The sequence below is a fragment of the Mycteria americana genome, chromosome 22, assembly GCF_035582795.1.
Source record: "Mycteria americana isolate JAX WOST 10 ecotype Jacksonville Zoo and Gardens chromosome 22, USCA_MyAme_1.0, whole genome shotgun sequence".
Classification (NCBI taxonomy): domain Eukaryota; kingdom Metazoa; phylum Chordata; class Aves; order Ciconiiformes; family Ciconiidae; genus Mycteria; species Mycteria americana.
The window spans coordinates 4,412,361-4,427,573 of NC_134386.1; the positions used below are offsets into that span (position 1 = coordinate 4,412,361).

At 64.1% G+C, this 15,213-nt stretch overlaps 1 protein-coding gene across 2 annotated transcripts in view; it reads right to left on the reverse strand.

Moving 5' to 3' along the window:
* Positions 1–15,213, reverse strand: part of MRC2 (mannose receptor C-type 2) — a 29,741-nt gene that overhangs the window by 4,308 nt on the left and 10,220 nt on the right. For both annotated transcript variants that reach the window (XM_075522838.1, XM_075522837.1), the window contains exons 2-26: positions 13,345–13,743; positions 12,901–13,074; positions 12,507–12,671; positions 12,205–12,318; positions 11,301–11,444; positions 10,550–10,738; positions 9,200–9,354; positions 8,821–8,928; positions 6,303–6,418; positions 6,000–6,148; positions 5,660–5,877; positions 5,274–5,416; positions 4,755–4,857; positions 4,502–4,640; positions 4,147–4,182; positions 3,619–3,779; positions 3,231–3,298; positions 2,896–2,996; positions 2,631–2,776; positions 2,179–2,293; positions 1,932–2,095; positions 1,609–1,717; positions 879–1,117; positions 625–793; positions 280–429 (exon numbers count right to left, since the gene is read on the reverse strand). In XM_075522838.1, the coding sequence (XP_075378953.1) occupies positions 280–429; positions 625–793; positions 879–1,117; positions 1,609–1,717; positions 1,932–2,095; positions 2,179–2,293; positions 2,631–2,776; positions 2,896–2,996; positions 3,231–3,298; positions 3,619–3,779; positions 4,147–4,182; positions 4,502–4,640; positions 4,755–4,857; positions 5,274–5,416; positions 5,660–5,877; positions 6,000–6,148; positions 6,303–6,418; positions 8,821–8,928; positions 9,200–9,354; positions 10,550–10,738; positions 11,301–11,444; positions 12,205–12,318; positions 12,507–12,671; positions 12,901–13,074; positions 13,345–13,743 (3,774 nt within the window). The remainder of the gene's footprint in view (positions 1–279; positions 430–624; positions 794–878; positions 1,118–1,608; positions 1,718–1,931; positions 2,096–2,178; positions 2,294–2,630; positions 2,777–2,895; positions 2,997–3,230; positions 3,299–3,618; positions 3,780–4,146; positions 4,183–4,501; positions 4,641–4,754; positions 4,858–5,273; positions 5,417–5,659; positions 5,878–5,999; positions 6,149–6,302; positions 6,419–8,820; positions 8,929–9,199; positions 9,355–10,549; positions 10,739–11,300; positions 11,445–12,204; positions 12,319–12,506; positions 12,672–12,900; positions 13,075–13,344; positions 13,744–15,213) is intronic.

Below are 15,213 nucleotides of genomic sequence, written 5' to 3' on the forward strand. Positions count from 1 at the left end.
TGCGGAGGAAGGAGTGTTAGGGAAGAGCCCAGAGCTTGGAGGATGGAGCTCGGGAGCAGCAGTGCCCAAGAGGACAAAGCTGAGGAACCATGCACAAACCACAGGGGAGTTGGGGAACCCCAACACGCAACAGCAAAGAGGAGACGATGGCTGACCAGGGCTGGACATGTGTGTAGGGACAAGGGTCCTATTCATGCCCCCATGGGCATCCTGGGACCCCATCCTCTTCCCTTTCCAAGGGTGCGTCACCCCCCTCCGGCCACCACAGCCTCCCCGTACCTTTCTGGCACCTCCTCATGGCGTCCTTCTGCCCCAGGGTGATCTCCATGTGGAAGGTGTAGCAGTGGTCCCGGAAGGGGATCCAGGACGAGTCCTCCAGCGACTTGGGGCAGCTGCCGCTGTAGCTCCACTTGTGCGTGCGGGGGGCACCTGGGGAGCACACGGCGCGTTGGCGGGGGTTGGGGGGCACAGGGTGTCAGGGTCCCACAGCACGTTGGGGCACCCAGCCCCGCAGGGACACGCACAGAGCTCCAGAAGGTCCCCAGTGCGATGCCACCTCCAACCCTCGGGCGCTCCCCACCCGGTCCACCTCCCGCCGAGCTCCCGTGCCCCCCCGGCCAGCACCTGCTCGGAGCTGGCAGATGCCCCCCTGCAGCTTGGTGTCGCAGCCGGCCGTGCGCCAGCTCCCGTCCGCGTCCATGTAGGAGCAGCCGGCAACCTGCTGGGGCTCCCCGTCCTGCCAGTTGGCGTAGAAGAGGTTCTCCTCCGTCAGCCACGAGTAGCTCCGGCCTCCCTGGAGAACCAAGGGGAGGAGAAGCTGGGGGACTTCCACAACCCCCTGGGGACCCCTGCCCCGGGCGCACGCCCCCTTCCCTCACCTCATCGTTGGCCAACCCGATCCAGAGCGGAGCCCGCAGGCTGCTGACGGCCTGGGTGAGGAAAGCCTGGCTGTAGGGGTCGGGGATGGTGGCCAGGGTGGCGTTGAGGGTCTCGCAGAGCAGCAGCGCCTCGTGCCACCTGAGGGGTTTCTGCAGGATGCGGTAAGTGCTGTTGTGGTAAAAGAGGGTGCCGGTGGGCGAGGGGGGGTACGGCGTCCGCGCGGGGCTCAGGGACGGGTCTGGGGGAGCAAAGAGACACAATCAGAAGGCACAGAGGACACTCCTGCATCCCAGGGGGTCACTCCCTTGTCCATCCCCCCCAAACTGGGGTGCCCCTGGCAGCGCTGTGCATAGGGCACAGACATCTGGGGACATCCCGGTGCGACCGGGGAGGGCAGAGAGGCCGCGTCCCCAGGGGTGACGAGCAGTGACACCCCGGTGCCATCCCCACCTGGGGGCCGTCCATCAGGATGCACGTCCCTAGGGGACACGCAGAGGCAGGCTGGTGTGCACAAGTTTGGGGGTGCCCCACAAACTGCTGGGATTAGTGACCGCCCCCCAAATCAAGCCCATGTCCCCAAGCTCCCCCAGCGCCCTGAGCTCCCCCCAAGCTGAGCCCATCGCCCCAAGCTCCCTGGCCGCAGCCCCACCACAGCATGGGGCACCAGGGCAGCGGTGGCAGGTCCCCAGCGAGCAGAGACTGGGGCTGTCCCCGCCGTCCCCCCACTACCTATGCTCCGCTGGCAGATGTAGCCGTGCTTCTCCTCCAGGCAGCTCCGGTCGTCCCAGCGCCCCGTGAAGTGGGGGGGCGAGCCGTGCCACACCACCACGCAGTTGGTCTGCACGGCCAAGCCGCAAGGTCAGCACTGCCCTTGGTGTCGTCATCCCACCCCCACGGACACCTCCACCCAGGGCCCCCCACCCCACAGGGCCAGATCCTGCTCTGTCTTCGGAGAGCCACCCCGGCACACCAAAACCTTCCATCCTCATGGTGGAACATGGGGCTGAGACCTTCCCAGGGGACGGGGGATGCTATGGAGGGGTCTCACTCACCGGCTTGTCACGGGGGCTGGAGGCGCTGCAGCCCGAGGGCTCGCCGGGCGCCCAGCTCACGTGCCGCAGCGGCTCGCCCTCCACCCACTGGAACTCCCTCTGGGCATCGTGGAGGCCGATCCAGAGGTCGAAGGAGATGTTGGGCAGCATGGACGTGACAAAAGCTGCAAGCGACGGGCGAGGCGCTGAGGACAACCCCCGGGCAGGTCCCAAGCCAGCGGGGCCGGTGGGGGCAGGGGGCACCTACCCTGCTCCAGGGGGCTGGCGATGGTGGCCAGGATGGCACCCTGGCTTTCGCACGCCTGCTTCGCCTCTGGCCACTTCACTATCTCAGCTTTGTCGTGGCCGTTGAAGCTGAAACACTGCGTGGACGGAAACACTGCCCTGCTGCCCCCCGCCACCCCGAGCCCTGCACCCTCCCTGCTCACCCACCCCCTGCAGCCCCATTCTGCCCCCATGGTCCTTCTCCCCTTTGCACCCTCGCCCCCCTCATCCCCCTGCCCTCTCTTGCACCTGCACCCCACGGAGCACCTCTCCCGCATCCCCGCGCATGCAGTCCCCAGCATTTCCCCCAAAACATGTGCGCGTCTTCCTCGCCACCCCACCATTTCCCAGCCCCCCGCCCCCAGCCTTGGCGGGGCTGGTGGGGGGCCAGGAGGCGGCCATCCACTCTCTGTCCCCTCTCCGTTCCCTCCATACCTTGCTGAGGAAGGGAAACCAGCCGTGGGGACAGCCCCCACTCGAAGGAGCAGGCAGCGGTGGGAGGGAAGGCTTCACAGCCGTCCCGTTGCTCCGCTTGCAGATGTAGGGCAGTGCTGTCAGGCACTTCTGGTCACCCCAGTCCTCTGCAGGGAGAGACAGTCCGGGCATGACCCCCCCGCCGCGCTGGGGTAGGGGTGCCTCCGCTCAGCCTGCGGCCCCCATCCCCTGCAGAGCCCCGGCGCGGCCGGCCCCGGCCCCTCACCTCTGCTGGCCGTCATGTACACGCACTTCTTGTCCTTGTTGATGGGCCGGGGCTTGCCCGGCGCCCAGGAGACGAAGTTGAGGAGGGACCCGTCGGACCACCTGGGAAAGGCACCAGCGGGAGCACAAGGCCGAGCAGTGACTTGGCGAATGGGACCAGTTGCATGCCCTAACTGGGAGCGTGCCCCACCACTGCCCTCTCGCGGGTGAGGAACCTCCATCCCAGCACCCCAAGATGAGACCCGCAAGATGCAGGTGCTGAGGCGCAGTGCTCCGAGAGCTGGGGACAGCGGAAGGGGGACGTGCAGGGACGCGCTGGCTCACTCTCCAACTTACTTGAACCTCCCGTCGTTCTCGTAGGTGTGCAGCCCGATCCACCAGTGCTGCTCCTGGCCCCTGGAGAACTGCACGCCCGGAGAGCGCGGGTCAGTGCCCTGCAGGGACTGGGTGTCCTTGGGGACAACCACGGCCACCCCGGGCACGGGGACCGGGAAGCCTCCCTGCAGCTTGCACCGCGGAAAAAACATCACCTTGCTGAGCCCCAAACCCGCACCCGGGCACCGGGACCTGCTGCCACCGCACAAGCCCCATCGTGACCCCAGCAGAGCCCGGCTGTCCCCAAGTAACGTCCCTCCAGCAAAGAATGAAAGAAGCCGGGGAAGGAGCAGCCCGGGGAGGCAGCGGAGCCCGTCAGCACCCGGGAAGGTCCCCGTCCCCCTGGTACCTTCTTCAGGTTCTGGCCCAGGAAACGCAGCTCGGCCTCGCCGTGCACCGACGCCAGCTCCGCCTGGAACCAGCTGCAGATGCGCTGCGCCTGCACCCACGTCGAGTGGTGCTCAAAGAACTTGTACTCGGCCTCCTGGTACTTCACCCACTCTTTGCTGCCTGCAGGCAGGGACCAGCGTCACGCCGTGGCTGAGCCACCCCCTGCCACGGCCACCCGGCGCCCGCCACCCTGTCCCTGGGACTCCCACAGATTGGGCTGCTTTGCTTTTGCCCCTCTCCTGCAGCGGAGGGGCCTGATCCTGCCCGGTCCCTGCAGGCAACCCCTGCAGCCACGTTGTGCAGCAAGGGGCAGCAGGATGCCTGGGCTCCCCTCCCTCCTACGACCCTACGCAGGATCTGTCCTCCTCCGGGTAACGCTGCGGGGATGCCCCGCAGGGACCGTGCCTTGCTCACGCATGCGACGCGGTGGCAGACGCCCGGGGAGGACGGTCTACGCCAGCCAGACACGTGGCTGTGGCCAACGCACCTTGGGTCGTGATCTCCGGCTCCTTCACGTCAGCACCTGGCGAAAGGGCAAGGAGAGGCTGGCAGGGGGATGTGGGGCTGGCATGCTCCCGCCGACGCTTGCCTGCAAACCGCCCCTGGGCTCCAAGGGCGAGATGCCCTCCCAGTCCCCCGAGGATGGACAGCCCCTCTCCCAGCCCCTGAATCCTCCCATAAAATCCTCCCATGAGCTGAATCCCGGCTCATCCTCCCATAAAAGTGCAGCCTTCGGAAGGGAGGTGACAGAGGGTCCCCCTGCACCCGCTCCACCATCCCGCAGCCCATCCTCTGCCAGGTGATTCACAGCTGCGGGGTTTGGGGGCCTCTTCGCCGGGTACCTTTGGGCAGTTTGCAGATCCAGTCCAGCTGGGCTTCGCACTGCATCGGCATCCACTGCAGGGAGGCCAGGTCCAGCACCGCACAGGTCCGGATGTCATCGTCATCGTAGTTACTGCGGTCAAAGTTGTGGTAGAAAAACTGGGGGTCGAGAGAGATGGGCGGTGTTGGGCATTTCCACCAGCACCGGATTTGCCCCCCCCTGCACCCCAAAAGCCAACCGGAGTCATCTTGCCGAAACCCCCCCGCACTCACCCCCAGCCCGTCGCTCCACCTCCAGCTCCTGTCCCCCGCGGGGTCCCGCCGGTTCAGGCCGATCCAGAACCAGTGCTGCTCGTGGAGCTCCGGCTCCGACTCCCTGCGGGGAGCCGGGGTAAGGGTGAGAACACGACCCCCCTCCAAACCACAGCTTTTTATATTTATATACAAATATATATTTATAATCTGGCCTTTTTTTGTTTGTTTTCAAAGCCCGCTGTCCCCACAACACCCAAAGGCAGGAGCTTGGATAACAGGCACGCCGGCTCAGGGCTGAAGGAGTTTCAAACCCAAGCTCCATCCCCAAATTACACTGAATTTCCTGCACGTCTCCTGCACCCCCTCTTCGGTGTAGCCACACCGACCGATGCACCTTCTGCACACAAGTTCGTGCTCAGAGAGCCACGTCCATGCCCCGTCCACCCACCCAAGCGTGCCAGAGCTCGGGGAGGGGTGGGGGCTCGTGCCAAGCACACTGGGGCAGTGGGACGTGCACGGGCGCAGCCAGCCTCTCACCCAAAAATCTTGTTGAGGGTGTTGGCGACAAAGTGCTCCTCCTCGTAGCTGCCCAGGCTGAGCAGCTGGGCGCCCAGCTCCCGGCAAAACTCCTGCGCTGCAATCCACGTCTTCTTCTCTTGCAGCTTCTCGAAGTTGAACACCTGGGGAGGGAGGAACCGGCAGCGGAGGGGGCTCAGCACCGGGAGAGGAGCAGAGCATCGTCCCCGCCCCGCAGGCAGCAGCATCCCGGGACACGCTGCCACCACGCAGCCCGAACCAGGCTCGCGGGGTCCAGGCTGCCCTTTGCAAGCACCCAAACATGCTCCTTCACCCGCCCTGCGCCAGCGGGGAGGCACGAGCACCCCCGCAATGGCCAGGGCAGGCCCCCCCAGCACCGCTTCTACCTTGTAACAGTGACGGAGCTTGGAGTCGGAGCTCCATCCCGGGGGGCAGGTGGCGGCGAGGCTGGGTGTGGGGTAGGGACCGGGCAGCTCGGGGTTGACCGGCGTGCCCAGGTTCTGCCGGCAGATGTACTTGGCCTTGAAGGTGCTGCAGTTCTTCACCTCCCACAGCCCCATGGAGCTGCCGGTGGCCAGGGCCACGCAGCCGCCCTTGTTGTAACCTGGAACGCTCACGGGAGCAGGGAGGATGCCAGCCTTAGGGTCGGACCGTGCCAGGCGGCAGAGCCAGCACCCGCCGCACGTGGAGGGGACGTCCCCATCCCGCCCGCGGCCGCCCCCTTACCGGGCTGGTCGCGGTTCCAGTGGGTGTACATAACCTCGTCACCGCTCAGCCAGCGGAAAGCACCCGTCTCGTTGATGTCCTGCAGCGCTGTCCAAAAATACTCCCCGTCCCAGCCGTAGATGAGGCTGCTGACATAGGCCTGCTCGAACCTGGAGGGGCGGCGAGAGCGGGCGATGCTGGGAGCCGAGACGCCAAGCAGCCCGCGAGGCTCCAGCCCTCGCGTGCCAAGCCCAGCTGACGGGTCACACCCCTCCTTGGGGGCTCGTTCTGGGGCAAATCCACCACCATCGGCACGGCACTGACCTGTTGGTGATGGTGACCAGCGTGGAGCCGTAGTCGGAGCACATCTTGCGGGCGTCGCTGTAGGGGACGCGGTCCTCGCCCAGCCAGAAGCAGGAGGGGCTGTGCCACTTCCAGCCCTGGGGACGGGCGACAGGGGACGTCACCGCTCGCCCCAGCCCTTCCCAGAAGGACGGGGGGTGCGAGAGCAACGTCCCACAACCCCTGCCACCACCTCCACCTTCTCCTGGGAGGTCTCCTGCCCCCGGCCGCCCTGGCTTGACCCCGCTCAGCTTTGAGCTCTAACAAGCCCCCGGCCCCAGAGGACACGGCTGCAAGGAAAACAAACACCCAGGCAGCTTCAAAGCCAGGGAAACGGCTCTCCCTGCCAACGTCCAGCCCCGGCCGGGGCGCAGGGAGGGGAACACAATCCTCCTCTATACGCCGCGGGGCCGAATCCAGAGCGAGTCCCACCGCAGCCTGCTTTAATCCCCCGCCTTGTTGATGTTGGAGCCTCTCCGGGGCTGGAGACACAATAGTGCCTGTCTTCTGCCAGAGCAGGGAGCAGGGCGGCCCCAGGGCTGGCAGCGGCGGCACGGGGAGGGACGTGGGGGCTCATCTGCGAGAGGGGACATGCACGTGATGGGACAGCAAGCCGGGGTGGGAAGGGTGAAGGGGATCAGCCAGGGAGGCAAGTGGCCCCCGGCTCAGGGACCCTCCTGGCAGGGTAGGAAGCATCACCGGGGTTTTACCCCTGGGCATCGGAGGGACAGTGGGGGACATGTGCCATCTGCAGCATCATCAGCACGGTGGAGAGGGAAGCGGGAGAGCAGCTTTGGGAGACCAAGAGGAAAATGACCCCAAATCCCATTTTCTTCTCCAAGTTCCTGCTCCTGCAGCCTTTCCCCAAAGTCAGCAAACCCAGGTGTGGACCCACTGGCTGCGTCCCATCGGGAAAACCATGGATACCCCTGAGCGGCCAGGAAAGGGGCCTGGCATGGGACAGTGCAGGTCCCCAGTGTCCCCAGAGGGGGGGGTGGATGGCCCCAGAAGGGTCCCCACCCAGCCCTGGGCCCCAGCATCACTAAAACTACACGGGTGTTCTTCCTTGCACTGAGCACCACAGCAAGCCCCGGTGATCCGAAAAGGAGCCAGGATGGGATCATCAACCCCAACTGCCGCCTCCAGCTCCCGATTCCGGCATGCCCCCGCATCCCCCTCCGGCTCCGCCTTCCCCATCGCCCAAACCTCCATCTCCCATCGCTTCCTTTAAGGCTGTTCCAAACATAAAGGGGGTTTGGAAAGGGGAAGAAAAAGCAGCGAAGCCACCAAGAAAAACCAGCACGGTGGCTGGAGAGGACCGGGACCGATCCTCCAAGCAAGATGCTGTCTCCTCTCCACCAGCCTCTGCATCTGGGTGGCAAATGGCCCCGCTGAGGACGAGGAGGGGGAGGAAGGACAGGAAAAGGTCTTTCCTTGGTTCATTTATCACTCCCAGTTTGTTTCCCAGCGGGTGCATCTCTCTGCTGGGCACCCAGGGCCAGAGTAAGACTGTGGCTGGAGAGGCAGGAGAGAGTTAAATCTCTATGGGGACATCCTATTAGTCCTCAGGACTGCTGCAGGGACAAGCAGATGGGTGGCGGTGGCACACTGCCACCGAGCGCCTCGTCCCCAGCACCCGCCGACACCGGGGCTCCTCCAGCTCCGGCTGGCAGCCCCCCCAATCTGGCCCGGCGTGCCAGCTCGCCCGGCTGCCGCTCTCCCCCCGAGCTCACGCAGAGCCAAGCGGCTGCTGGGGTTTGTCTCTGCTGCGAGCGGGCAAAGACCCGGGAGGAGCCGCCTGCACAGCCCAGCAGCACCTCTGGGAGCCGGCCCGCAGGGGCTGCTTGCTAGTCTGAGCGCGAGCGCGCGCTGGCTTGCTCTGAAACGCTGGGAGACGTTCAAGAGCAGCGGCGATGCCAGGCTCGCCGCTCGAGGACTTGCAAAGAGGCACAAAAGCGGTTTCCCAGCAAGCGTGGGAACAGGGCAGCCTCAGCCCTGCTCGACAACTGAGGAAACTGAGGCAGAGCATGGTCTGGGCGAGAACCTGCCGGGTTGGTGGCTGCGTCCCCAGAATGGCCATATCCAGCCCAGAGAACACAGCCCGCCATCGCGGGGCCGGCAGCTGCCTCCGTCCCGCCGGGCTCCCGCACGAAGCAGCTTTGCTGCTGGGTTTTGGCATGGAGAGAGGCAAGGGGAAAAAAAAAAAAAAAAAGAACATCCCTGCCGGCAACCAAGCCAGCCCAAGGGGGAGGATCTTGGACGATGGAGACGTGCCTTCTGTCCCGATTTCTTCCCGCAGCCTCAGGCAACCACAGAAGCGAGGGCTCAGCAGCCTCTGTCATGCCAGCAGCCCCCGGGCACAGACCTGCAGCTCCGGGTGCTGCTCACCGGGGCTCCCTGAAATGGTTTTGGGGAGAGGTCCCCTGCGACCCTGAAGCCCCGAGCATCAGGCAGAGCCGAGGCGCAGGCAGAGCCACCTCCCGCCCCAGGTCCCCCTCACCTTTCGGCACCCATGGTCATCCTCCTCCTTCTCCTGGCTCACCCAACCGGGCTTTTTGCAGATGGACGGCAGGGTCTGGTTGCACGGGCTGTCATTCCACCTCCCTTCCTGCACAGGGTGGAGAAGAGCAGGATTGAGCCCAGCCGACAGCGCAAGGAATTCCCCAGCCCATCCACCCCCACGCCGGGTCCACAGACTTTCCTTCCCTCCATCAGATCCCCGAGGACGCCGTGCTGGATCCCTCCCACCCCAACACCTGGGATGAGACGCGTTCAACCCCAGCCAGAGATGCTCCCCGGGGCATCCCTTCCCCGGCCGCAAGGCTGCTGCAGCGCGCTCCGCAGAGGTGCGGAACGGAGCCCCCGCCCCGGGCTCTCACTGGTCCCCAGATGGTCACGCAGTCTTCCAGGCTGTCGCGGAAGTTGTTGGGCTCGAAGGGGTGCCAGTAGGTGAACCTCACGGGCGTCCCGTCCGACCACTCAAAGTTCATCTGCAGCTTGAGGTCATTTAGGCCAATCCAGAGCTCCTCCACGTCTGCCAAGACAGGAGGGTCGGGGGGGTGAAATTCCCTCTGCCTGGCTGAAACCCTGCAGAAACCCCCCCGGTGACACGAGCCCCCGCGATGGGACCGTGTCTCCGCAAAGCCCCTGCCAAAACCCCGCTGCGGGGCTCAGGCTCTAACCCCAGAGGTGCCAGCAGGCAGGAGAGGGCAGGGCAGGGCAGCTCCTGCCCGCAAGGATGGACCCACGGAGGGGGAAACACGGGGACGTTTCCCAGCCGTATTCAGAGAGGTGCTGGCAGCAGCAGAATGCTAAAAGTCTGGACCCAGAGGCTCAGGCCCAGTGAGCTAATGGTTTTCAACCATCCCCTCCCATCCCACCCGCCTGCTCCCGGCCTGGGGGTGCCGGCACGTCCCGCTCCTTCCTCCACTCCCCTAAGGCTCCTGCCTCCCTCAGCATTAACCCCATTCAGCCCCCGTCCCTCCCCGGTCCCTGCTGAAGTACGGGTCCCCGACGTCCCCGCGGAGGCTTTTGCTGCCAGGCTCTTGCTCTGCTGCGCAGGGTCGGGCTGCGGGAGCGCATAATTTGGCCGGAGGGGCTGCGCTCGTATGGGAACAGCAAAACCCGAGCCGAGGGCGATCCTAAGGAGGGGTGGCACAAGCGGGGTCTGGAGGATGGTGGCACAGGTGCTCCCCCGTACCACCGCGTGATCGCTCAGGCTGAAACCCCCAAGTACCATCCCAGCTCCAACACATCCCGACACGGGAAACATCAACCCAATTACACCTGGGTGAAGCCAGACCCGGAAAGAGAAGCCCGGGATGCCAGAGGCCGGAGTTCCCCCTTCACTCGACCTGCTGTGCAGGACACTCGTGTCCTGGGCAGATTTAGCAGTAAGAGGCGCAGCCTCCTCCAGCAAGCCCAGCAGGACGTTTTGTTCCCCATCTTTTTCTACCAACTGGGACTAGTGTCATTCCCAGCTGCAGCTGCGCCTTTTCTTCCTCAGCACTGCAGGCTCCCGGGAACAGCTTTTACATTTGCTGGATGGAGAATGCGCCCGGGGCACGAGCTCCTCCAAGCAACACATCACCTCCCAGCCTGGGGTCTCCACTCCCTTCACAGCCACAAATGAATTCAACTTCGCAGCCTCCATCACACAGAACTGACCTTTCCGCGGCCCCCAGAACTGGACGGGAAGGGTGCTGCTGGCACAGTGGGCTCCCTCTTACCTTGCTTGATCTGCTTGGTGACGAACTCCAGCTCGGAGAGGGTGTGGATGCTGACCAGGTCCCCCCCACTCCGCAGGCAGGTCTTCTTCGCCTCCTGCCAGCTCTTCTTCTCTCCCACCAGACGGTAGCAGTTGGACTGGAAGGGCTGCCAGCTGGGCTCGCAGTCCACCTTCACCTCCGACCACGAGTCTGGCAGGACACAAGGCAGCTTGAGGGCTCCTGTCCCCTCCAACCCTCTCCTGGGCAGGGAGGGGACCACGGGGAGGGGACCGCAGTCCCACAGGGTGCTCAGGAGACCAAGCCAAAGCAACCGTGGGAAAGCTACAGCCAAAACGTAACACGCAATGGCAAGGTGCGGGCAGCGGTGGCTTTAGAGCTTCTGGGGACAAAACAAGATCCCTTTTGTTCGCAGAGGAGCAATGGCAGAGCAGAGCAGAGAGCACCCCATTCCCTGGGGACCACGGGGGACCTCCCGCTGCTCTCGATTCCTCCCCTACTGCCCAACCTGTAACTGCACCAAGTGCTTCTCGCGGGATGCTCCTTGGGGAGGACTTTTTCCAAATCCAGGCAACCCTGGGGAGCTCAGCCACTGCTCCGCACATCCAGGGCACGAGCAAGCTGAGGACACCATGGGCATCTCCATGGGCTGCTCCGGCACTTGGACAGCATCCCCTGACCGTGCCGGGACGGGAGCACGCCTGGCTGGGATACGGGGCTACCCGCTCCCGGTGCTAGCCATCCCCCCGCTCACCCGTCAGGAAGGGGTCAGCGGTGGCGTTGGGCTTCTTCTTGCAGACGTAGGGGAGGGCGATGCCGCAGTCGCGGTTCTGCCACTGCCCGGCCGACTCGGTGCGGATCACCCCGCAGTTCTCCTCGCTGGGGTTGTCGGGCTGGTCTGGAAAGCGGGGTGAGGGGGGGACACGCTGCTGAGGAGCTGGCAGGGCTGGGGCAGAGCCGCCAACGCTGCCCACACGGGCAGGGCACCACGCGAGGGCCGGTGCTGGCAGGGTGCGGCTCTCCCTGCTCCAACACCAGTAAAGACCTATTTATTTTGTTATTTTGCACGATGAAGACGTGACCCCCACGCCCACGATTATTTATGGTGCCTCGATGCACAAGGACCTGCAGCATCGCTATTTCACCTACGAGTGCTGGACGGCAGCTGGGGGGGACACGGTTCCAGACCTGAACTGTTCTCGCCTGTCCCCAAACCCCCTCCTGGGGTATCACTGTCCCCACGAGTGCCTCTGGGTGACAGGACCGAGCACGGCCAGGGCAGCCCTCGCAGCGGGTCCTTCTGCCACCTGAGCACCCAGGGTTAGAGACGGGCGTCTGCAGGTGGGGACCACTCCTCAGCCACACTCCAGCACCGAGCTGGGATGCAACGACCCTCCAAACAAGGGTGCTCAGCCCAGGTTGTCCACAGGGCTGCTGAGGGTTTGCAGAGGGACAAGTCCCCCTCCGGCACCCTGTGTCCTCCCTCCAGCTCCACGGATGTCCCAGGCTGCTCCGCAGCCCCACAGGGCTCTCCATCCCCAGGCAGCGAAGGGACATCCCACGGCAGCCCGGGCCACCTCCCCTGCCACGGGGCCATCTCCAGTGGTCACAGACTATTCCCCAGCCTCTGCATCACCACCGTAACCGCTCCGGCTCACCGCTCTCCCAGTTGAGGTACTTGAGGGGCGAGTTGTCCGACCACTGCCAGCCTCCGTTGATGTCCAGGTCGTTGAGCCCAATCCAGAGCGTGGAGCTGTACCCCGTCAGCAGCCCTGGGACCGACGCAGCCAGCGGGGCAGGATCAGCTCCCCCAGCCCCAGCTCAACCCCCAGCCTGTCACCATCCCCAAACCGACCGCCCAGGGCAGGCAGAGCAACCTGGCACCGGCGATGGCCACGGTGCCACCAGCTCTGCCCCGGGTGAGGAGGACGGGTGCCCAGCCAGGATGCCACCGTCTCACCGTTGATATAGGTCTGCTCGTGGATCTCAGTGATGCTGAGCAGGTTGGCTCCTTGCTGCTCGCAGCTATTCCAAGCCTCCCGCCACGACAGCGTCGACTGGAAGTTGAACTGGTAGCAGCTGTTGGTGAGGTGGTCCTTGTCCCAAAAGGTCTCGCAGTCGTTGCCTGCGGGGATGAGCACGGCGAGCGCCCAATGCAGCCCCATCCGTGGCTCCAAAAACCCCCAATAACCCCCAAAAGCCGGGTAACGAGAAGCCAGTGGGTGTGCTCTGGCCACAGGCTGCTCGTGGGAGGAGGGACGAGCCAGGAGGGAAGGGGAGAGGCAGGAAAGCCCGCAGGAGGGATGAACACGGGGTTTCTGCTTTTCCCCACGGGACGCATCCCCCCCACTTACTCTTTACGGGGCAGAAGCCCCATCGCTCGTCCTTGCCGTAGTCCTGGGTGGTGGCACACCAGAGATGGCCGTCCTCCCGCCCCGTGCTGGTGCACTCGTGAAACCACTGGTTGTCGTACTTGAAGGGGATGGTGCACGGCTTCCCGTGCGAGTTGCCCTGGATAGTGTAAATCTCTGCGGGGAAAGAGGAGCCCTTGCTTGAGGCTGCGTCTATGGGGGGGCTGGAGGGAGGCCTGGGGGGAGGGGTGCAGGCTGGCTCAGTACAGGGGTGCCTGCTCCCCGGGGCTGATCCCCATCGCCCCAATCCTGCCTGGTTTTGCAACCCCAGCGAGCTGGGACCGAGCTCCCCAGGCGGGACCCGACTGCTGCAGCACCGCAGCCTCAGCTCACGTTTCAGGGCTGGTTCGGGTTACGGGATAACACTAACGCCCAGCGAGGCTTTACCTGAATACGGCACGGAGCACAGATCCTCCTCAGTGCCGTACGTCCTCCACTGCGAGCCACGTGCCTGGTCCCCCCTGTCCAGGGACGAATTGCCCGGGCGAGCGCCAAGATGCTGCGAGAGCTGCTCCCCAAGGCCACGGCAGCTCCAGCGCATGTTGACGGACTCGCGGTCGCACTCATAGGTGGCCAAGGGGTGCAGCCCCGCCGTGGTATTGGCCCCGTGCCACGACACCCCCAGGCACTGCATGGACCCCACGTTGAAGAGGCGATTTCGCGAGACCCATTTCCACTGCTGGGCCGGGGCGCTGGCGTTGCAGCCCTTGGCGAGTCTCACCAGCGAGTCCTTCGTCTCCAGGCAGCCCTGCGCGCCCGTGTTGTAGATGAGGAAGACTTTGGAGTCTGTAGAAAAAACAGGGGGAAAGGGTTAAAGCATCGCTGGAGATTCGGCATCATGCCACACATCGCCCCCAGCCCTGCCAGAGCATCCTGGCTCCCTTTTCACGCACAGCAAGTTTCGGGGTGCATCCCTGTGCGCAGCACCCGGCACGCCGCAGATCACCACCTCCGTGCAGAAATAACCCTGAGGTTTGCCCCAGTGCCTGTCCCTGGGGTGACGGGCTCTGGGCAGGGTGACACGGGTGTTTGCACCAAGTGTGGCATCCCCGTGAAGCACCAGCAGCGGCTTTCGGGCATTGGAGCCGGTGCAAAGAGCTCGCCCGCTCTAACAGCATCATCAGAGCCATTCAAAATTGAGTTCCCATCGGCAGCACCCGGCTTGCAGCATCCCGAGGCATTGCAACGAGCCCCGTGCCGGAGGAGCCCACGCCGACGGCTTCGGCACCGGCCATCTGCTCCGGGTGGAGAGAAACAGAGCAGGGAAATAGAGAGCGCATCCGTCATTTTTATGTGTATTTGGGGACCTGTGGAAAAAAAACTGCGGAGCAAACAAGAACTTTGGGGGAAGGTCTCCTATCGCGTGAACAGGGCGTGATGGAAAACGCATGCACGCAGCTGCGGCTCCCGCTGGCACGGCCCCAGCCCCATCAAATACGAAACGTCACGTCGGGACCCTCCGAAATCCCAGCCCAGGCGCTGGGAGGCGGGAGCAGAGAGAGGGGAATCGCTACCAGCAGATAAAGCATTAGAGCAGCTGCGGAGGGGAGAGAGGCTGATCTCAACCCCGGCTCGATGCACGTCCCACGGTCCTGCCCGCTGCGATGACCCGACCCTGCATCCCCACGGCAATTCCCCGACCCCCCAGCATCACCAAGGGCCACCCCAGCACGTGAATCCATCTCAAAACCTGTATAAACCAGTAAACCCAGGACATTACACTGGGACGCGTTGCTCCAGATGACGTGTCATTCTGAAAAGATACTTTTTTCCTTCAAAGGCATGTTCCTAAGCTAAAAAGCTGCCCCCGGGCCCCGCACAGCCGCTTCTTGCCCCAACGCCCCAGCAAAAAGCTGCCCAAAGCAGCACTTCGACAGGATGACTTCTGTGGGGTTTTTTTGTTTTAAAAGCGACCCATTTTTCTTCCACCACAAGCATTCACCAGAAGTCAAAGCGAACTCACAGGCCCTGCTATATTTAGGTTTGGTTTGCTTTGGTTTTTTGCCATTGTATGAATTTTTTGGGCTGAAAAGGTTTTCATTTCCTATTCCCCTGCAACCTCACCCTGCCCCAGCTATGTTGTTACAGGCGGCTCCGGCACATTCGAGCAACATACGTCTTGGCTCAGTGAACGTTCCTGACTTGCCTCTGAAAGGAAAAAAGAAATGGAGGAAGAAAGACACCCCCATTTCATTTCAGAGCCTCAGCATCGACCCAGCTCCAGAAAAGAAATGATGCAAAAGGCCCGTTCCCCAG